Raw genomic sequence first — 24,268 nt, forward strand, 5'->3', positions numbered from 1 at the left:
TGATGATGCGGCTATGCGCGCTCAGTGTGTCCTGCCTTTTCATCTCTACGCGCTCAGCTGCGTCATGTCGCGTAGCTGAGCCCTCAGAGTTGAAATATTTGAACTTCAGAAGCGACGCAGCATACAGCAGTCGCTTCGCTTCGTGCCGCATTGCTTGCGGTGTGTCAGCCTTTAGCCCCACACCTGCAATAGAGCAAGGCATTGAACTTTCCTGAACGTTAGGGTCCAGAAGCCTTCGAATAATCAAGGCTAACTAGAGCTTTACGTTTCTATAGTGTAATAAATAAAAACTGTAACACAATTCCTGTTTATATCAAAGGTTTATTCATAGACTTCTGCTGTACAATAAGGTTGTGTTGTTAAACCCATTAGCTACAAGCATCAATTTTTAACAAACCAGGACACACAGTAAGCAATTAGTATGAAGGTAGTCAGTAAGGGGGGGGGGGGGGGGGGGACAGTAACACTATTGCACTTACAGATAAAGGTAGTATTCAGGTAAATAAATGTATCACTTTATATGGCAGTGCATTTATCCTTTGAAAGTAACAGCTTAAAAAAAAAAATACTGACAATATTTTAGCTTCAAAACTTTTTTTCTTTACATTGTACTGTTGAATATTTTTACCTCTGATCGCTTCACCAAAGAATTTGAAGATTACCAGCAGATCGAAACTTAAAGGGACATGAAACCAAAAATGTTTTCTTTCATGATTCAGATAGAGCATGCGATATTAAACAACTTTCTTTTTATTTACTTCTATGATCAATTTTTCTTTGTTCTCTTGGTATCATTTGTTAAAAAGCAGGGATGTAAGCTTAGGAGCCAGCCCATATCTGGAGCACTATATAGCAGCAGTGTTGCAAGAGAACTAGATGGCAGCACGATTTCCAGCTATGTAATACTCCAGATGCCTACCTTGGAATCTCTTCAACACAGAATATTATGGGAGCGCAGCAAATTGGAATTTTTGTTGAAATGGTATGCTCTGTCTGAATCGCAAAAGAAAGTGTTTGAGTTTCATATTTCAAGAAAAAAAAAAGGAAGAAAACAAAATCATAGTCAATGCGGCTGTATGTATCGACTTACATGGTTGTTAAAGATAATAGTCACCGATCTAGAAACCTTGCAGCAATGATAAACAGCATATTTAGGGCTACTGTAAATAATAAAACCTATGATATATCAGATAAGTAATATAAGGTAGGTAGTACAGAATTCGCCAACAACTTGACTTTCACTTCTACGTGTGATCTTTCGCTCTCAGCTCCTATACTGAAGACAACTGAACCTTGGCAGGAACCAAGAATTCAGTTCAAAATGTCAGCCAATAAAAAGCCATCACTGCTTATGTCACCTTCTATGGCCCCCTAAAAAGAAATCAACTCTGTATCCCATCAAAACACTTTAAAGTCTGATTTTTCTTCTTTAATACACATTTCATAATCTCTGTATGTCATTTCGCAAAGAAAAAAAAAAAAAAAAAGAAATGCATCATTTTTTTATTTTTTTTTAAAAATCTAAAATTGTGCGTTTCGTCATAAAAAAATTGTTCCTTTATACATCTCAAATGCAAAGAAAATTGTTCTTAATAAATGTAACATTAAGTGTTATGCAAATTCATTTGTAATTTTTAAAGAATTTAACAATGTATTCTGCTCCCGCAGTAATCGCTGTCACAAAGCGAGAAGGAATGACTGATACAAGTCCGAGTGGCGAGCAGCTGGTCAGACGTGAAGACTTTTGGCAGGGCTTTAGCCAACACGTCAACAGTCTGCTCTTAGTTTCAGTTACTGGAAATGTTCCCAATTTCATTTTCTTTCGGTTTTATTTGGCTCAAGCCATTTGTGGAAATGCCAGGAGAGGTGTCAAAATGACAAGTACGTGTCGGTAAGCAAAGATGGCAGGTGACAAGGATCTCCGGACTATTTAACACACTCAAACTGGCATCTGCAGCTCTCAATCAACTTGCCAGCTAAAAATTGGAAATGTCTTTAGTCACAAAACGTAAGACATAGACACTAGGTTTTCTTATCGGTAGGAGCTTTCTTCTCTCCCCAAGTAGTCCATGTAAGGGGCATGAACATTATTGTAAGACAAGAAGTATGCAATAATTTGAGAACTGCTACTAGTAATTGTGGGTACAATTCTCTATAGCTGCAGTATAAACTGACAAAATATAGAGCAGACCTAAAGGAGATGAGGAACAACGTTTCAGCTCTGTTGCTCAACACTCATCAGATTAACGTTTATTAATCCAATATGTCCATTATGTTCCACTCTGAAAATAGCAATTCTAACAAAAGGCAAAGACGGCTCATCCACATATCGTTTTCTTTATCAGACTAAAGTTTAGAAAGCACAGTGGTCCGGAGTATGTTATTTAGCGGATATGAGCCATCTCTTCCAGGAATGGGGTCTTCATGCAGCCTGTGCACAGCTGATCCATCCAGAGAGGGGCTTCATGCTGCAGAGGAGTGCGTCTAGGGAAAAAGGTGTAGTTCAAATCGTAGTTCAGGAGGCAGCTGATTGACGCCATGTAAACATCAGAAAAGCGGCACAGCCTTCGAGAGAAGTAAGTAGGATTGTGGCAGGTCCGGAAGATGCTGCCAAATTGAGGGTTAAAAAGATTCTTTGTCACAGCCCTGAAAGGAGACAGGCAAATCAGTCACACACATTAGGTTTGGTTATACGACACAATAACAAACTTACCTAAATTAGAGAACGGCATGAAAAATGAAAAAAACAAAACAAGGTGTGCTCAAAAAAAAAACCCGATGTCATTGGTCCTTACAAATTAGTTTGAAAGGAACATTTGTTTTGCCTTTTGATATATTAGAATTTATTTTTTTACAATCAACTGTAAATACTAATGACAATCTTGCTAGTGTAATTTACTATTTTGTGAAAATTTCTGAAATCTAAGTTTTTGAAAACTCCCCTGCTTTTTCTATAAGGGAAACAACCCATTTAAAGCATAAAATCCAGATTTCAGTAGCGTCATCCAAGATGGCGTCCTTCGAATTCCGATTGGCTGATAGGATTCTATCAGCCAATTGGAATTAAGGTAGGAAAATTCTGATTGGCTGATTGAATCAGCCAATCAGATTCAAGTTCAATTCGATTGGCTGATTGGATCAGCCTATCAGATTGAGCTCGCATTCTATTGGCTGATCGGAACAGCCAATAGAATGCAAGCTCAATCTGATTGGATCAGCCAATCGGATTGAACTTGAATCTGATTGGCTGATTCCATCAGCCAATCAGAATTTTCCTACCTTAATTCCGATTGGCTGATAGAATCCTATCAGCCAATCGGAATTCGAGGGACGCCATCTTGGATGAAATCCCTTAAAGGAACCGTCATTCGTTGGGAAGTCGTCGGCCAGGATGGATGTTCCGCGTCGGCGGGATGAAGATGGAGCCGGAAGAAAGAAGATGCCGCTTGATAGAAGACTTCAGCCGGATGATGGACCTCTTCAGCCCCCGCTTGGATGAAGACATCGCCCGGATAGGATGAAGACTTCGAAGCCTCTTCTGGACGGATCGGTGATACCCGGCGTGGTGAAGATAAGGTAGGAAGATCTTCAGGAGCTTAGTGTTAGGTTTATTTAAGGGGGGTTTGGGTTAGATTAGGGGTATGTGGGTGGTGGGTATTGTATGGTTTTTTTTACAGGCAAAAGAGCAGAATTCTTTGGCGCATGCCCCGCAAAAAGCCCTTTTAAGGGCTGGTAAGGTAAAAGAGCTTTTCAATTTTTATTTTAGAATAGGGTAGGGCATTTTTTTTATTTTGGGGGGCTTAGAGTAGGTGTAATTAGCTTAAAATTGTTGTAATATTTTTATAATGTTTGTAAATTATTTTTTTATTTTTTGTACTTTAGTTAGTTGATTTAATTGTAGGTATTTATATGTAATTCATTTATTGACAGTGTAGTGTTAGGCTTAATTGTAACTTAGGTTAGGATTTATTTTACAGGTAATTTTGTAATTATTTTAACTATGTAACTATTAAATAGTTCTTAACTATTTAATAGCTATTGTACCTGGTTAAAATAAATACAAAGTTGCCTGTAAAATAAATATAAATCCTAAAATAGCTACAATATAATTATTATTTATATTGTAGCTATATTAGGGTTTATTTTACAGGTAAGCATTTAGCTTTAAATAGGAATAATTTATTTAATAAGATTTATTTTATTTCGTTAGATAAAAATTATATTTAACTTAGGGGGGTGTTAGGGTTAGACTTAGCTTTAGGGGTTAATACATTTATTAGAGTAGCGGCGAGGTCCGGTCGGCAGATTAGGGGTTAATACTTGAAGTTAGGTGTCGGCAATGTTAGGGAGGGCCGATTAGGGGTTAATTGTAGGTAGGTGGCGGCGACGTTGGGGGGGGCAGATTAGGGGTTAATAAATAGAATATAGGGGTCAGCGGTGTTAGGGGCAGCAGATTATGGGTACATAGGGATAACGTAGGTTGCGGCGGTGTACGGAGCGGCAGATTAGGGGTTAATAATAAAATGCAGGGGTCAGCGATAGCGGGGGCGGCAGATTAGGGGTTAATAAGTGTAAGGTTAGGGGTGTTTAGACTCGGGGTACATGTTAGGTGCAGACTTAGAAAGTGTTTCCCCATAGGAAACAATGGGGCTGCGTTAGGAGCTGAACGCTGCTTTTTTGCAGGTGTTAGGTCTTTTTTCAGCTCAAACGGCCCCATTGTTTCCTATGGCGGAATCGTGCATGAGCACGTTTTTGAAGCTGGCCGCGTCCGTAAGCACCGCTGGTATTGAGAGTTGCAGTGGCTGTAAATTATGCTCTACGCTTCCTTTTTGGAGCCTAACGCAGCCCTTCTGTGAACTCTAAATACCAGCGGTATTTAAAAGGTGCGGGGGGAAAAAAACCCGCGTAGCTAACGCACCCCTTTGGCCGCAGAACTCTAAATCTAGCCGTATGTAAATAATAATTTTAAAAATTGGTTTTGGACCACAAACTTTTCAAAATTCAATTTTAAAATAACTTTAATATAGTGAATTTGTATTTGAAAATGATCAGTTTAGTGGTCCAAACACACTTTTTTCCTTTTGTATTTTTCACTTATTTTACTTTCCTACCCAATCTGCTGCCAAGGACCCGGATATCAGCCAGGAATAGCTATTGTACTTTCACTCCTGATTTTTTTTCAGGGGCTTAAGGAATAGGATTTTTTCCTTGACATCGTCCATGTGAGATGTTTCCACAGAATAAAAGGGACAGTCAAGTAGAAATTAAACTTTCATAATTCAGAGACGGAATGCGATGCTAAACAACTTTCCAATTTACTTTTATCATCAACTTTGCTTTGTTCTCTTACTATTCTTTGTTGACAGCTAAGCCTAGGTAGGCTCATAAACTAATTTCTAAACTGTTGAAGGCCGCCTCTTATCTCAGGGCATTTTGATAGTTTTTTGCAGCTAGACGGCGCTAGTTCATGTGTACCATATAGATAACATTGTGTTCAGTCCCGTGAAGTTATTTATGAGTCAGCACTGATTGGCTAAAATGCAAATCTGTCAAAAGAACTGAGATAATGGAGCAAGTCTGCAGAGGCTTAGATACAAGGTAATCACAGAGGTAAAAAGTGCTTTAATAGAACTGTGTTGGTTATGCAAAACTGGGGAATTGGTAATAAAGGGATTATCTATTTTTTTTTTAACAGTAGACTGTCCCTTTAAATTAAAAGTTAATTTTAACAAAGTCGGATAAAATTGGTAGAAGTTTTTGCATGCAAAAATCTAAATTCTCTATTTTTTTTTAAAAAAAATAAAATATTTGTAATATATTTTTTGATCTTTCAAACAATAAAAAAAAAAATGCAGAAAGTGCCAATAGGCAATGCAGAAAATAGTTTTCACTATTTAAAAATTGCAATGCGACATTTAACGATGGACAAAGCTGTGACATCACTATTGTCCAGCAAGGAATTGAGCAGATGCATTGATGGACATTTTCTTGGGAACTTGACAGTCTAGAGTTGCTCTGGGGGACTTGGGAATTCTAAAAGACGACAGCTTTGCCGTGTAACATCCTCTTACACTGCTCTACAATAGGGAAATACACACTTGAGAAAGAGGAGTCATTGCCATCCAGAATGCAGAAAAGGGATGTGTAGGCTTCATTGTAAAGATCTCCCAAAGAGCAGCCTGGGAACTGATTTGACTAATTCATCTGCAAGAGCTGAATATAAATAAGCCTGGGAGCCATGCTTCATTATACACACACAGGGGACCGGATCAGTACCTGAGCTCCTGACGTTCCTTTTTCCAGTCCTCCAGAACCTGCTGGGACTCCGCATCACGGAAGCTCTGTAGAAGGGAAAATAAAAATAAATAAATGTATATAAAACAGAGATTCCAGTGTAGGATAGGAACATTACTTAAAGGGACAGCCAAGTCCAAAAAAACCTTTCATGATTCAGATAGGGCATGCAACAACTTTCCAAATGACTTTTATCATTAAATTAGCTTTGTTCCCTTAGTAGTATTTTTGAAAAGCTAAACCTAGTTAGGCTCAAACTGATTTCTAAACCGTTGAAAACCGCCTCTTAGCTCAGAGCATTTTGAAAGTTTTTTACAGTTAGACAGTACTAGTTCATGTGTGTCATATAGAGAATATTGTGCTCACTCCCATGGAGTTATTTAGGAGTCTGCACTGATTGACTAAACTGCATGTCTGTCAAAAGCACTGAGATAAAGGGGGCAGTCTGCAGAGGCTTAGATACAAGATAATCACAGAGGTAAAAGTGTATTAATATAACAGTGTTGGTTATGCAAAACTGGGGAATGGGTAATAAAAGGGATTATCTATCTTTTTCAACAATAACAATTCTGGTGTATACTATCTCTTTACTTTAATGTTAATCTGAAATGAAACTCTCCCATACTGATAATGATTTTGTAATAAAAGAAACATTTAAAAAGGCACAGGAAACCTAAAATTTTTCTTTTGTGATTCAGGTAGAGAATATAATTTTAAGCAACATTCCAATTTGCTTCATTCTTTAGCTATCCTTTGTTGAAGAAACAGCAATGCACATGGGTGAGCCAAACACACGAGGCATCTATGTGCAGCCACAAATCAGCAGCTACCGAGCCTATTTAGATATGATTTTTTTTTTAAAAAAAAAAGGATATCAAGAGAATGACGCAAATTAGACAATAGAATTTATTTGGAAAGTTGTTCAAAATGGTATTCTCTATCTGAATCATGAAAAAAAGATTTTGGGTTTCATATCCCTTTAACATCACTTGCATTTGTGTAAAAATTATGATGGTCCTATGCCCCCTAGAAAGGCTGAAAAGCAAATTCTAGAACCAATTCAAAATGGTGCAAATAGTCTGAACCAGCTACATACTAAACGCAACACTAACCTTGTATGCCATATACTACTAAAATGTCCCTTTAAAGGGACAGTAAAATCAAAACTACATTTCCATGATTCAGATAGAACGTTCGATTTTAAACAACTCTCCAATTTACTTCCATTATGAATTTTGCTCAGTGTTTTTATAAACACACTTTTTGGAGACACCAGCTCCAACAGAGCATGTGCAAGAGTTCAGTGTATATGTATGAATCTGTAATTGGCTGATGTCTGTCACATGATTACAAGGGGCGGGTTTAAGCAATCTTTGAAATTTCTTAGAAAAAAAAAAATAACATAGAATACTGATAATTTTAAAAATTCAGAGTTAGTGCTATTGCATTGTCTTTTCATTGTGCATTTGTGGATTGTGCAATTCTACCGTATTAAATGATTCTTTAAAGGGAACATTTTGCTTTTTGTAAAAAAACTGTGTTTATCCCACAATCTCTAGAGGAACCAAATTCTGCAGAAAATGCTACAAATGTCCTACATCAGCGAACTGATTTGCTGCATTTGAAGAAAATCTATGTTATAGAAATTGCTTTTTGGCCTCTCTAAGCAGGGGTGTGGGGGGTCTGGGGGGGACCAAGTGCAATTTTCCACAAAATAAATATTCATACTTTTATTACACACAAAACAAATGCTAATTTTAAAAACTAGGGGTTTTAAAAGAGGAAGTGCTGGTTATTTCAGGATAGAATTAAATCCCCCACCCTTTCCTCGTCTGTATACAAGACAATCAGGTTTATTAGACACCTTATATATGAATCATTCAAACCAGACAAAGGAAAAAGCCAGACAAATTTACTTCCTTTATAGGAAGTGATCAACATTACAGGGATGTGAAACCCAAAAAAATGACTTCATGATTCGGATAGAGCGTGCAATTTTATACAAATTTTCCAATTTTTTGATTTTGCTTTGTTCACTTGGTAGCCTTTATTGAAAAGCATACCTAGGTAGGCTCAGAAGAAGCAATGTTCCCTACTGGAGCTAACTGGTGGTTGCACATAGGGCTCACCCGATGTGCTCAGTTAGCTTTTTAGCAGTATGCATTGCTGTTCCTTCAACAAAGGTTACCAAGAGTATGAAGTAAATTTGATAATAAAATTGGAAAGTTGTTAGAAAATTTATGCTGTGAATTATAAAAAAAATTGTGTTTCAGGTCCTTTTAAACATTTTTTTTTAAATCATTCCAGTTATGTACGTTTATTTTAAAGAGGGAGCAATCTGTAAATAACAAACAGTGCAATATGCAGAAAAGTGTAATACACCTTGGCACATTTTATGACTATTTGGTACAAATATGTTGAGAATACAAGACAGCCTCCTTGTAAGGAAGAATGTATAAGAAAAAGCCAAGTCAGCTAGGGTACAGATAATGACAATAAAAATGCACTGACGTAATATAACATAAAATTGAACTTTACATATGGAAAAAACAACAACAACAAAAAAAACTAGAAACTCTGTGGCTTTTCCAGTTCAGAGAATTGGAAGTGCCCACTGCAGACTTCACAAGACTTACCCTGCAACATATCTCTCACTAACTGGTCTTATGAAATACATGCAAATTGATTCAGATAGGGCATGCAATTTTAAACAACTTTCCAATTTACTTTTATCATCAAATTTACTTTGTTCTTTTGGTATTCTTTGTTAAAAGCTGTCTCTTATCTCAGTGGATTTTGACAGTTTTTAACAGCTAGACAGTGTTAGTTCATTAGTGTCACAACATCGTGCTCACTCCCGTAGAGTTATTTATGAGTCAGCACTGATTGGCTAAAATGTAAGTTTGTGCAAAGAACTGAGAATTGGGGTCAGTCTGCAGAGGCTTAGATACAAAGTAATCGTAGAGGTAAAGAGTATATTAATATAACCGTGTTGGTTATGCAAAACTAGGGAATGTGTAATAAAGGGATTATCTATCTTTTTAAACAATATAAATTGTGGAGTAGACTGTCCCTTTAATGTATTTAGAATGTGTTTGTCCCAGTTGGAAAATTCATTTATTACAATATAGAAACTATAAATTTGTTCCCCATGTTAGAGGAGCTTTAAATACAGACCGGCGTGAACCAGAGACTGAGTACTGAAGTGAGGACAAAGGAGACTGGGTAAATCGGAGGTTACAGTAGACAAGTAGGGACATGCTGAGAGCATTGTTGGGGTAGTAGAAGGAAGAGTATATGTAAATACGTTTCAGGGGCAGCTTTGATTTGACACTTACCTGCATACGCTCCAGTAAACCAGTCAGGGCCTGCAGCCAAGTGAGTGACTGGGAGTACTGCTCTGTGTTCACAATCTTTGTCTCGGTTTCAAGTTCTGGAACAATAGCTCCTGTCCTCCACCCATGACGCAGCATCAGGTCCTAAGAGAAAGTGGGAATTTATTAGAAATCCATTCAATAGAGAGACCGCTTCAATGAACAAGACAAGACACTTACCGCAAGATCACTGTACAGGTGGTCACCGAAATACAGCACCTTGGATCCTCGCCAACCCGTCAACCGAAGGAAGTCAAAGAGATTACCCTGTATACAAATAAATAAATATGTATTACTTATATATTAGGAAAAGGAGATTTCACAACATGTTGTATATATAAAAAGTGTATCACTGTAGTTTGAAAACCGCGTTCCTGCCCTGAGCACGGGGGCTCAGTGGAATGCTCGTGGGACGTGTCACTATTCATCAATAGAACTTTAAATCTTGTCCTTAGAAGCCAATGCCAGTTGTGCACACAAATCACCTGTTTTAATATAATGTTTCATAGCTCTCAAACTTTCATGCATTGAAGAAAAGAACATTTGAGTAGTGGGCTTGTGTACTGCTAAGAGATCTATCTAGATCTATGTATCCTCTGGATCTCCCTATCTATATATAAACAACATTTTCCATCAACACAATGTGCATACAAATCTCATTCTCTGCTGTTTTTCTATATGCACACATTCTGAGCATGTTCAAGAGTTCACAGTGTATACATAAACGAGTATGTGACTGGCTGATGGCTGTCACATGATATAGGGGGCAGCAAATTTAAGTACATTGTCCAAACATAAATCTGCTTATTTAGACTAAATTTAATGCTATTGTGTTTTATTTTTATTATAAACTTGATTATTATGCAATTATATTGAATTTAATTGTCCTTTAAAAAAGGGACAGTTAACTTGAAAATGTTTATTGATTAAAAAGATAGCTAATCCCTTTATTACCCATTCCCCAGTTAATCTAAACTCTCACATATTTCTTGCTCAGGGAGATTGCTTTCCCTTGCAGACTTTGAGTGAAATTAAATTAACATTTTGCTGTCAAACCAACTAAATACACACAATAAGGAACTTTGAATTAGGGATCATGGACGTTAAGTGACATATGGAAATTTAAACAAAGCTGTTTGTTATTTAAGCTAAAGAATGAATAGGGCCACATAACCGCTATGGGCAGCGGTGGGAATGCTTAATAAACAGCTCGCAGAGCAACATACCAGGCAGCTCGTGTAACAATGGGTCTGGCTTTCCCATGACAGGTATAAATCAAAAGTGCACACAAATATACGCCAGGTTATAACCTGTAGCTCTGAGCGATAAAAATCTCAAATTGCTTTAGCACTTATTATTCATCAATTTGAAAAAAAAGCACGACAGGTTAAGACACATTCTGACAGACTGTGACCTGCAAACATTTCATACAAGGGACAACTCCCTGTTTCATATTAAAAAAAAAAAAAAAAAAAAAAAGAAGATCTATCTATCTCTATCTATATATCTATGTGGGTGTGTGTATATATATATATATATATATATATATATATATATATATATATATAAATCATAGATAGGTCCTAGTATATAATAATAGCAATATATATATAAAAAAAAAAAATACTAATGGATTTTTTACTAAAAGTAAAAAAACAAACAAGTGCATTTATAAACGGTTCTAAAACAAGGGTTATGTTTGTATCATCAATACAGCACACTGTTCTATTTACTTCAAATGAGGTCGTCTTTTTTTTTTTTTTTTTTTAATTCATTCTGAAACATTCCTTTCGGAGCTGGAGGGTGTCCAAACCTCAGCAGTTCCTAAGTCCCAGCACAAACAAATCACATCCTGCAAACCGTTAATGTCAGTGTTATGGTTGCTAAGAAAATTCGGCAGGGTTTGAAGCGCCACGTATACAGACTTCCTGTTTAGGGAAAGGTTATAAAAAAAAAAGGCTACTTATGTGACTGGCACAAGACCACAAAATGGTCAGCACATGTTAGTGGGGCACAGGTTTGTTTTCATTTTTATTTCAAACTATTTAAAAAAAAACAAAAAAAAAAAACATTTATATCTACATACACATTGTACATATATAAGTCCAATATGCACTTCAAGGTTTAAAATAAACTCAAGACAATATTTTCATGCCTCCCAAAAAATAAAAGTAATAAAAAAATCTAAAACAAAAACTACAACAACTTGTGGCTATCGGATGAACTAGAATTTGTAGAAAGTCTGAAAATCTCTAAAATACAAAGTCAAACTGTACAATTGGACTAATTCCTGCTACATTTAGGGGTCGACTTATCATACGAGCCCCTGTCTACCGCAGCTCGCCTCTAGCGGGCTATATTTCGCTGCCGGAATTCAGCTTTGCACAAGAATACAATTTTGCCCGCGCACAGCCAATGAAGCGCGGGCAGGAGCTGTCAATCTCCCCGGTCAAACGAGACCGGGGAGATTGAAATTCGCCACCTTAGAGGTGGCGAAGAGGTTAGGGAAGCAGCGGTCTGATGACAGCTGCTTCATAAGTATGGTTCTCTTGTAAGATTTTATAGATCCATAAAGTTTTATTTCATAATATTTACACAGCGTTACTGCCGTGCATTTAAATTGCTGTACGCTGCTTTCAATTAGTGCAATATGTAGGTTACAGTAGGGAACTCTAAAAAAGGTATTACAATTTTTTTTATTTTTTTTTTAAACGGATATTCCTGTACTGAGAAATTAACATTATTTTATGCTTGCAAAAAGTGTTCCTGTCCTCCAAAACAGCAGTAGGTCTGCTTATCAGTCAGTGAGCAATCTGTTCTTAAAGGGACATAAAAAGTCAAGAAGAAAACGTGTTATATGCAAGCAATATTTCAATAATAAAATATCCTAAACTATTAAACCTATGGAAATGGGTTAAACACATAGTTAGAGTCAGCTCCAGCACAGCAAGGCATTACTGGGATAGAGATGATAACAACAAGCATTTGCTTGCAGCTAGCGCTCAGTAGTGCATTTCTACTCACGAGCAGACCACCTTTGTATCCTTTGCTGAACAGCACACCAACAGAATTTAAGTGACAAAGTAAAAATTGACATTTCATGAATCAAATAGAGCACAACTTTCCTATTTACTTCTATTATCAAAGTTGCTTTGTCCTCTAGATATTGTTGAACTGTTTACATAGGTAGGCTCAGGAGCAGGCTGCCGATTGGTGGCTACACATATATATGTTGTCATTAGTACATTGCAGGACCAAAAGAATGAAGCAAGTGAATCATGAAAGTTTAATTTTGACTTTACCGTCTCTTTAAATAAATTTAAAGGGACAGTCTAGACCCAATACATAAATTTTGATTGCTTATTGCTACAGACCAGAGAAGCATCCTGCAACAGGTCCCACATCTTTAATCTTGTAAGAAGTGCATGAGACATTTAAATATTCATTGTTTGTTCGTAGTTGAAAATGGCCACCAAGCTCCGCCCACCTATTGCATGTATATTTTGGTATGTTACGATTCTCCAATCACGATTGACTCATGAATACGTTTCTAATTGCACATGCTGATTTGTGACTTGTGCAATTTGAAATAGGTAATTGAAAAATATTAAACGTGCACTGCTAAACTGTCATACAAGAAAACAGCTAATTGGACAAGAAGACAGCTGTGGGCGGAGCTTTGCGGCCATTTTCGATTATTTAAAAGTTTCATGTTTTTCTTACAAGCTTATAGGTCTGTAACAATAAGTAATAAAGAATAAGTACTGGGTCTAGACTGCCCGTTTAATGACTAATTTAAATTGAAAAGTCTCTTAAAACTGCGTGTCCTATGTTAACCATGAAAAGTTAATTTTAACTTTCAAGAAATGCACAAATTTGATTCTGAAGCAAACATGAACCGTTTTTTCATACAAAAAAATATTTATAGCATATTTAAATAGTGCCTTTTTCACATGCGTGTGAGAAACTGTTCTGTGCGATATTCTTGCATTTCAAGCTGGGTTCAGTGCTGGATTTGTTTAAATTGTATTACAAATCTAGATACAGTTTACTGAAAATATACAACCAGACTCATATTCATATTCTTTACCTGTTTGTACACTTGTCCTTTCTCCAATTTTGTAATTTTATCCCACTTTAAGTCGCCATTACCATCCAGTCTACGGAACGGTCTGTATAGGGGAGAAAAGTCAAATACAAAATTATTTAGTTTAGGTTGTGTTTTTTTTGTGTGTCTTTAGATACAACTCCTACTGAAAATAATCAAAATAGAACCTTAAAGGGACACTAAATGAATGCTAGGTAGAATGATGCATTTAAAGAAAAAGATTAGTCTGAGAATATCATGTAGATGCATTTTTTAAAGTTTCATTAGCTGTTTAAATGGACACTGAACCCAATTTTTTTCTTTTGTGATTCAGATAGCGCAGGCAATTTTAAGCAACTTTCTAATTTACTCCTATTATCAATTTTTTCTTAGTTCTCTTGCTATCTTTATTTGCATCTAAGCTATTTTTGGTTCAGAACATTGGTCAGTTAAATTAATCCACCAACCAGCAAGAACAACCCAGGTTGTTCACCAAAAATGGGCCGGCATCTAAACTTACATTCTTGCTTTTCAAATAAAGATACCAAGAGAATTAAGAAAATTTGATAATAGGAGTAAATAAAGTTGCATAAAATTGCATGCTCTATCTGAGCCACGAAAGGATTTTTTTTGGGTTCAGTGTCCCTTTAAATATTGACCAAATAACTGCAAAGTGTTTGTGTCTATAAAACAATGGGAGCTGCCATGTTGTAACTTAGGTTACCTCCTCTGCTGTGGCCAATTAGAGACATTTACAAATAGGTCACTAGAGTGTGCAGCCAATGGCTGTGTGGAATAGAACCGTGCTCTGCACTTCTATTCCTAACAGGAACTGAAAAGCTCACAATTTCAGAATGGATTTACAGGAAATGGGGACAAAATAAATGAAAGTATATTGCAGAGTTTTTTTGTGTATAAAATGGATCATTTTATATTACTATCGACATTGTACACTAGATTTGTCTTGGCATAAATGTTTTGTAGATTATCCATTTATGTAGCCCATCTGGGAATTGTAACAATGTATAGTTTTGCTGATTTTTTAATAACATTGTGCTGATTTTCAAACTCCTAACCAGGCCCCAAAGTATCAGATGTAGACCCAAGTCTACAGATTACCGTTTGCTCCCGTTTGTGTAATGGGTCTTTTCATATGCATATGCTCTTTCTGCTTTCTTAGCGCTTTTCAGTGGATGTCTCAGCCTAACCTCATCAACAGTGCTAAACAGGGAGCCTCTAAGTAAGTTTTTAAACTGTTTTATATTGGATTTTTAGATCCGTATCTGTGCATATTCTTCTTTATAGTTGTGTCTATTACATGCAGTTATATGAAAATTAAAGAGGATGTCAAATATTAGGAACAAGACTTTGAGTGTGATATTCTAGAACAGGATTTTACTTTCTTCTGTATTTTCTACCTAACAAATCTGCGCTGTAATACATCATTATTAAACTTAGAATTTATTATACAGTATTAAAATTTTATAAATACACCATTTATTATCATTTTTTGAGATCTATTAAATGATATTTTATAAGTCAGAAATATATTTTAACATAATATGAACTTTTGCTTTCTCTGCTTATACGAATCATTTAATTGGGAGTTTTTAGTCGTGTATACATATTTTTCAGCCATGTCTTTTAGAAAAAAAACGTATGTATCTAAAATTATTTTAAATGTATCTTAATGTATTTTTGTATCTTCATAATGTTGTTTTTGAATATCATAGGTTTTTGAGTTTTCTCCCCTTTTTTTTTATCTGATCCGTTATTATCTATTAGGTGCTTATAGCTATTTTAGTTATATCACTTTTTCAAATGTCAAACACTGCAATATACACAGATCTATTGCGATATTGTTTCGAACCGTATTCGCGATAATAAGACAGCTTACTGGCTGGCTATCTTAGTCACCCAATTTATTTAACTATATCGTTTTTAAATGACATATATCGCTATCCACTTTAATGTATAGCGGCATTGCTTACAGCCGCACCTGCGATAACAAATAAGCTGACTGGCTATTCCAGTCACTCCACTTATGAACTTGATTGGCTCATTTTTTCCGGATCCGGTATAAAAGGTCAGTAAACAGGTGGGTCCTTTACTCTTGAAAAAGTTCCTACGAATTAGGAACGAAACGTACGTCAAGCTCAGAACCCCACCATATATCCCTTTGACGCTCAAACACCTCAGACTTGATTTCAGTTGTGAGACCTGCCGAGGGATTTCCCGGTGCTTAAACAGCCCAGTCCGGTTTCAATCTCACTGGATGTAGCGGACATCTTTGAAGCCGGTTACACCTGTGGACTGTCTTTTTCTGCAAACACTGGACTCAAGTACTATCCGGGTTATAAAGGAGCAGTTGGTGTAATTATCCTGTACCCATTCCTGCCTATGGATTTACTTTGATGTTGATGTGCATGTTTTTATCTTACAGCTTGTGAGTAGCCTTATATACGTTTGGGGCTTATAATAAAAATTTGCTATAATCTGCGCTTAGATCTGTGTTGCGCTTGTCTTATCTTTTCTGTAATACATCTGAATACCTTGCAGAAGAACTAAGTTGCATATTACAATAGGTTGTTACATAACAGAAAAACAAACAAACATCAGTCATACAGTTTACTTAAAGGGGCAGCCTACACCAATATTCATATAACTGCATGTAATAGATACTACTATTAAGAAGAATGTACACAGCTACGGATCTAAAAATCCAGTATAAAACTTTTTTTTAAAAACGTACTCTCCTGTTTTAGCACTGTTGATGAGGTTAGGCTGAGACGCCCAGTGAAAGGGGCTGGGAAAACAAGAAGAGCAGACAATCCCCCCTTCCCCCGCATATGAAAAGACATAACACACAGGAGCCAGCAGGAGTCTGTAAACGTGAGTATACATCTGACACTGTGGGGCTTGTTTAGGAGTCTAAAAATCAGCACAATGTTCTTAAAAAAAATAAGCAAAACTAAACATTGCTACAAAAACACTACCAGATGGGCTCTAAAAACTAAAACTCACTTGATGCAATCATTGAAGAAATGGGGCTTATCTGCTTGAACGATCACCACGTCAAAGAATTCTCTCCAGTCCTTTCCCACCATGTATTTCATCCCTTTGTCACTGTTGGAAACAGATTTCAGTTATAATGCTGGTACCGATAGAGACTGATTCCTAAGGATAACTTGCCCATCGTACAGTGGCTAGCGCCAAAGACTGGCCCCATCAACATTACTAGATATTGTTACTTGTTTAAAGGGACAAACAAAAATCTTTATGATTCAAAAAGAATAAGCAATTTGGAAGAAAAGAAAAATTCAATAAGTTCCCATTATCAAATTGTGCAGTCGTTATACGTACACTTTGAGTCAACAGCACATACTGAGCATGTGCAATATTTTAGTGTATATACGTATACAAGTCTGTGATTGGCTAATGGCTGCCACATGATACATGGGACAGGGGAATGAAAGGAATTTTTGCATACTACTTATTTGAAACTCAAAATATGTGTTCTTGCCAATATGACTTGCTGGTTAAAGGAACACAAAAAACACTAATATGCTAGACATTATGATGTATTCAAAGCAAAGTTTTATAAAAATTGTTTAGATATTAAATTATTGAAGAAATAATTATTAATTTTAGTATATCAAGTAATGGGTTCCGCCATAATGTAACTAAGTTATCCTGGGTTTTCAGTTGATTTCCCCCAGCTGGGGACATGTTGGATTCGGAAGTGCTTTTTATGCTTACACAAAACTGAAGGGGCTGTTGGTGATGAGAAAAAGCTTCTTTCCTTGGTTAACCAGTCGGTGCAGGACAGCATAGGTTTCATCTCCCCGCAAGATGTATTTTTCTGCCAAGAGAAACACAAGAGGTTACAAATGTAGCCACTCAGAATGCAGATATTTGTTACTGCTTGGGGAGGGGTTTCTAGAGTCCTGGTATCAGAAGAGCCCTCCCATTTACATAACAAAGTACTGTGCACACTTAAAGAACCAGTAAATATAGTAGATTTGCATAATCAACATATACATGATAAAATGACAATACAATAGCACTGAACATCAAATGAATAGATTTTTTCTGACAAATTTTAAAGTGATGTCTTTTTCCCCTCCTGTATCATGTGACAGCCGTCAGCCAATCACAAATGCCTACATATACCATGCGACAGCCATCAGCCAATCACAAATGCATAAACGTATATTCTGTGAATTCTCACACATGCTTAGTAGGAGCTGGTGACTCAAAAAGTGTAACTATAAAAAGACTGCACATTTTGTTAATGGAAGTAAATTGGAAAGTGGTTTAAAATTGCTGCTCAATCTGAATAATGAAAGTTTAATTTTGACTTGAGTGTCCTTTTAAATAGTAATTTGTGCTTTAAAGGGACATTCAAGTCAAAATTAAACTTTCATGATTCAGAAAGAGCAGGCAATTTTAAAAACATTTCCCAATTGACTTCCATTATCAAATTTTGAACAACCTCTTTATGTGCACATTTTTTGGAGGCAACAGTTCCTATTGAGCATGTGCACAAGCTTACAGAGTATATGTGTACTAGTCTGTGATTGGCTGTTGTCTGTCACATGATACAAAGTGCTGGCAAATGGGAGAAAAAAAAAAAATACATTTGCCAGAAAAAAAACTACTACTTTTGTGAAATGTAGAGTATTATTGCATTGTCTTTTTATTATGCAAATCTACTGTATTTATGTAGTATGTACTGATGGAGGTGAAGGAAACAGAAGATTAGGAGAGATCCTGCGTCTGGCTATGTAATATAGATTCATCATCACAAAATGTCAGTAGATATATGGTCAAAACCGTGGCGCAGATCTAGCTGAAACGGTTATTCCTTTACATGTTTAGAATACTCAGAAAAAGAAAAAATTATGAATATTTTAAACACAATAATTCCACTGTGGTTTTACAAGATTAAAGTTAGACACCCCTGTTTTAGAGCAATTTAAAAAGCAAGACAAATATTTACGTCAGACAATATAGGTCTACCTAACACGACTAGCGCACTTCTACTGCTAGTCATTATGTATAAGTAGGCTGGTTGCATCACGTTTTCTAAAATGGCTTCCACTTGATACTGAACCATAGTAATGTCATGTTAGTATAAAAGTACAAAATCCTTTATCCAAACTGCTTGGGACCAGAAACGGTTTGGATTTCAGAATATTTTGAAATATTTGTAGATTTGCATCTGTAAAATGGGACAGTTTGGACAGGGGGATGGGACTAAGTGTAAATAACAATATCTTATGTCATTTAAGAAATATTTACATGCCATAATACAGCTTATACGTGTGATCTAAAGGTAGTTTTATATCATTATTAATACTTTTTTTAATGAATCTGATAGTACAGTACTGTAATCAGAAATGTGATATATGTTGTTTTAAATAGATATAGACTATTTACATTTTAGAAAACTTATACCAAACCAAAGATGCACACAGAGAAGACCGTGAAGGGTGGAAAACATTTTTTTTTTTATTTTTTTTTTAGAAAACATTAAAGGGACACTCAGGTTAAATTACATTTTCATGATTCAGATACAGCATGTAATTGTAAACAACTTTCAAATTTACTTCCTTTAAAAAAAATGTGCACATTCTTTTATATTTACACTTTTTGAGTCACCAGATCCTACTGAGCATGTGCAAGAATTCACAGAATGTACGTATATGCATTTGTGATTGGCTGATTGCTATCACATAGTACAAGGGGAGTGGAAATATACATAACTTTTACATTTGTTATAAAAAAAAACTACTAGTCATTTGAAGTTCAGACTACGTGCTATTGCATTGTCTTGTTATCTTGCATTTGTTGATTATGCAAATCTAATGTGTTGACTGGTCCTTTAATGAAAAAGTCTGGATTTCAGAGTAATTTTGAAAATTCAGGATTGGGGGGGGGGGGGGGGGGGGGGGAACCAAATTAGATTAAAATACAATAAGAAATAAAATACTCCTGTGTTGGCCAGCTGCAGCTGCAATTTTTAAGTTGCTGACGTTATAACAGAATCACACACTAGGGGGCGTGATCTGGATCCAAGTGCAATCACATGAAAGGAATAGGAAACAAAAACCATCTCCAACGATATTGTAACAGAAGGCAGCTTTATTGATTTTTAATCCTTTTACACGCATCAACATCTCTCCCAACCTCCAAAACCTTGTACTAATCTGTATTACTATTCCATCAGACTGATTTTTGTTTACGAGATAAGAGATCTGGATTACGCCCCCTGGTGTGAGTCTCTGGTATCCCTTCAGATTTAGAAGGGAAATGTTAACGTCTGGACAAATATATTCCATACATAACACAAACATTCCAAAACATTTATATCATGGTCTACAAAGTAAAACTCCTAAAATGCACTGACTTGTATTACTTTATAATTAGTTTATGTGCATTAAACTGAAAACTGTCAACTGCAATTGCCTGTGGGGTTTCACTGTTGTAATTATGTAGCCCCCATAAACAGAAGCAGCTATTACCTATAATCTATAACAATATGAATCTGAATTTGTTTAATAAGGGTTTGTGTACGCACACAGATAATTGTAACCAAATCTATAGCCACAGATACAGAATTAAAATGGAAATTGTAACCAATGTGTTTGGTTTAATCAAAATAGAAAAAAAATAAATCACAATTTAAAGGGACAGTCTAGTTCAGAATGTTTGTTTAAAAAGATAGATAATCCCTTTATTATCCATTCCCCAGTTTTGCAAAACCAACACAGTTATATTAATATACTTTTTACCTCTGTAATTACCTTGTATCTAAACCTCTGCAGACTGCCTCTTATTTCAGTTCTTTTTAAAGACATGCATTTTAGCCAATCAGTGCCCTCTCATAAGTAACTCCACTGGCGTGAGCACGTTATCAATATGGCACACATGACCTAACATCCTCTAGCTGTGAAAAACTGTCAAATGCACTGAGATAAGAGGCGGCCTTTAAGAGCCTAGCAATTAGCATATGAGCCTACCTGGGTTTAGCTTTCAACAAAGAATACCAAGAGAACAAAGCAAATTTGATGATAAAAGTAAATTGGAAAGTTGTTTAAAATTACATGCCGTACCTGAATCATGACAATTCAAATTTTGACTAGACTGTCCCTTTAATAATGATTTATTTTGAGAAATACACTTTTGTACCCTTCATATCGTAATGTTTTTAGTCACAGATACAGAATGAAAATGGACATTGTAACCAAATTGTTAAATTTAATCCAAAAAATAAAATAATGTGCTCTTCATATAATAATGTTTTTTTTTTTGTTTTGTTAGGCTTGCGGCAGTGTGTATCGCCCTTTACAGAGTATTTATCAGCCAATGCACAACAGAAGTGTATGTGTATATATATATATATATATATATATATATATATATATATATATATAATGCTTACCATAAAAGGTAAAAAAAAGCATATCTTAAATATGCTATTTCATATCCTTATGATGATTTTTTTTGTTAGTACAATATTCCTTTAATACACTATTTTGACTTCAGATGTTAAGCGTGTTTTCCTAAAGCAGACAATTCCCTAATGAGTTTCTCGCTCATAAAGAACAGCATGTGATGAACCTATGACTGACTCTTTAATTCTAGGTTTCCAGAATTGTTAGGATTTAAACTCTTCGCACATCCCCCTCTGACAGCAAAAGAAGTTACTAAACTGTGTGCAGTGTTGAACTTCTGACCACTTCAGCTGATAAGCCTGACCCCAGGGCTCTGGGCTGACCACAGTAATGCCGCGTTACAGAGTCACGTTCAGCCGCCTGTGAATGACCACATTGTTTGTTCCCATCCCCCAAACCAAGCAGTCTCTTCCCCGGGCACTGCAAGAACTAGCAAACTGCTCACCGAATCTAGCAAGTAAGATTGTCATTGCATTGACAAAAACAAATCTGCTATGTCTTCGTGTTGGACAAAAAGATCATTAGAAAACATTTATAGTCTATAAGTGACTGTCAAGCTTACCCAGATCCTGCATGATCCATTTATACATGAAGCCCTTTATATGTACGTCCCGGACAGCATCCTGAAACAAAAATAATACTATCAGAATGTAATGCTGCACGAAAGCAGTTGTATTGTATCTATTTATTATACAACAGACTCACATTCCTGCACTCATAAGCCCCCCCAAAAAAATATTAAGAGACTCCAAAAAAAGCAATTTTTTTTTTTTACATATACATAAATTAACATATATACACAAGTCTGATTGGTTGATGACTGTCACATGATACAGGTGGACAGCAAACTGAAGTAAATTTAAAAATTTGTCAGTAAAAAAAAAAAATAAGGAGTAAGTGCTGTTGCATTGTCTTTTTACTACAAACTTGTTAAATATGAAATTAAATTCCACTGTATTTAAAGGGACATGAAACCCAAAATGTGTCTTTTCAGATTCAGATAGAGAATATAATTTTTTTTTTTTTTAAAGTTTCCAATTTTCTACTATTATCAACTTGACTTTGTTCCCATGGTATTCTGTGTTGAAGAGATACCCAGGTCAGTGTGTGAAGCACAGAAACAGTGCAGAATTTAGTGTTTTTGCAAATGGATTACATTCTTGCAAAGCTGCTGCCATATAGTGCTCCAAAAATGGCCAGACTCCTACGCTGACGTCCCTGCTTTTCAAACAAAGATACCAAGAGAACAAAGAAAAATTGATAAACTATAAAGTTGTTTAAAATGAAATGCTCCATTTGAATCATGAAATTAAAATGTTGGGTTTCATAACTCTCTAATGGTCTTTTACATATTAGTTGTTTAAGCAAGAAACGCGTTATTTTAGTAATAGGCGCTTTCATGCTGTTACCAAGTTATCCTGGGTTTAAAAAAGCCTGTTCTTATCTGATCTGTCCTGCTGAGACCAATTAGAGGCACTTCTAAATAAGCTGAAAAGTAACAATCCCAGAGGGCTTTGTGTCCCTTTAAAGGACCAGTATATCCAGTAGATTTGCATAATCAACAGATGCTTGATAAAAAGATAATGCAATAGCACTTAGTCTGAACTTCAAATGCTTAGTAGTAGTTTTTTCTGACAAATTTAAAAGTTATGACTATTTCCATTCCTCCTGTATCATGTGACAGCTATCAGCCAATCACAAATGCATGTACATATATTCTGTGAATTCTTGCACATGCTCAGTAGGAGCTGGTAACTCAAAAAGTGTAAATATAAAAAGACAGTGCACATATTGTTAATGGAAGCAAATTTGAAAGTTGTTTAAAATTGCTGCTCTATCTGAATCATGAAAGTTTAATTTTGACTTGAGTGGCCAATTAATCACACATAAGCTTACACCTTGAGTGGCCAATTAATCACACATTTGCTTACACCGCTGACCTAGTAGACAGAATATACAAGTTATTTGCAATTCCAGGAATTGTTTAAAAGGGACAGTGTACTCCAGAATTGTTACTGTTTAAAAAGATAGATAATCCCTTTACCAATTCCCCAGTTTTTGCATAACCAACACAGTTATTAATATACTTTTTACCTCTGTGATTACCTTGTATCTAAGCCTCTGCAGACTGCCCCCTTATCTCAGTTCTTTTGACAGACTTGCATTTTAGCCAATCAGTGCTGACTCTTGAATAACTCTACGGGAGTGATCACAATGTTATCTATAAGGCACACACGAACTAGCATGGTCTAGCTGCGAAAAAATGTCAAAATGCACCGAGATAAGATGTGACCTTCAAGTGCTTAGAAATTAGCATATGAGCCTACCTAGGTTTAGCATTCAGCAAAGAATGCCAAGAGAACAAAGCAAAATTTGATGATTAAAAGTAAATTGGAAAGTTGTTTAAAATTGAAGGCCCTATCCGAATCATGAAAGTATTATTTTTACTTGACCAACCCTTTATTTGTATATACGATCTATATGCAATAAATAACCATCCATTTACATTTGCTGTGCGACTTACTCCCTTCGCAGCCAAGTTTTCATGCCATGTCTCATGGCATGAGAATGAGGCTACCGTTGGAGCCTACGGAAATGCGCTCTCGTGAGCGCAAAGCTTCCCTGCAATGTGAAGTTGCGTTCGCATTGCGCCTAACTTGTAATACCCGTGCACATTTGCGTGCGCTGGTATTACTAAGCGGAGCGCAAATATCACCCTCGCAAAAGCGTTATTTTGCGCTCCACTTGTAATCTGGCTTTTAAACAGAACATCAGAGATTAGCAACAACTATAAATTCCCTATATGCTCTTTTAAATGCATATGAATTTAAGAACGATTTGATCAAATTAATAATATTTTAGCATTAAACACAATTAATTTAATCCCGGCTGCTTTTTTGTACTATGAAAATTAGACATCTCTACAAGTCCGTATTCTCTCCCTTCCCTCCATTCTCTCTGCTTTGGCCAAAGTTGAATCTGAACTAAAACAAACAGCAAAAAGATTAAATATATTGACTCAGCCAATTTCAGTTTAGGGAACATTTTATTTT

At 35.9% G+C, this 24,268-nt stretch overlaps 1 protein-coding gene across 1 annotated transcript in view; it reads right to left on the reverse strand.

Moving 5' to 3' along the window:
• Positions 1–301: 301 nt before the first annotated feature.
• Positions 302–24,268, reverse strand: part of LOC128642761 (5'-nucleotidase domain-containing protein 2) — a 101,543-nt gene continuing 77,576 nt past the window's right edge. Inside the window, exons 7-14 of the mRNA XM_053695556.1 lie at positions 21,778–21,838; positions 17,515–17,617; positions 16,780–16,881; positions 13,759–13,840; positions 9,849–9,935; positions 9,633–9,773; positions 6,277–6,341; positions 302–2,646 (exon numbers count right to left, since the gene is read on the reverse strand). Of these exons, the coding sequence (XP_053551531.1) occupies positions 2,385–2,646; positions 6,277–6,341; positions 9,633–9,773; positions 9,849–9,935; positions 13,759–13,840; positions 16,780–16,881; positions 17,515–17,617; positions 21,778–21,838 (903 nt within the window). The 3' untranslated portion in view covers positions 302–2,384. The remainder of the gene's footprint in view (positions 2,647–6,276; positions 6,342–9,632; positions 9,774–9,848; positions 9,936–13,758; positions 13,841–16,779; positions 16,882–17,514; positions 17,618–21,777; positions 21,839–24,268) is intronic.

Source organism: Bombina bombina, chromosome 12 (genome assembly GCF_027579735.1).
Source record: "Bombina bombina isolate aBomBom1 chromosome 12, aBomBom1.pri, whole genome shotgun sequence".
In the NCBI taxonomy this organism is placed as follows: Eukaryota; Metazoa; Chordata; class Amphibia; order Anura; family Bombinatoridae; genus Bombina; species Bombina bombina.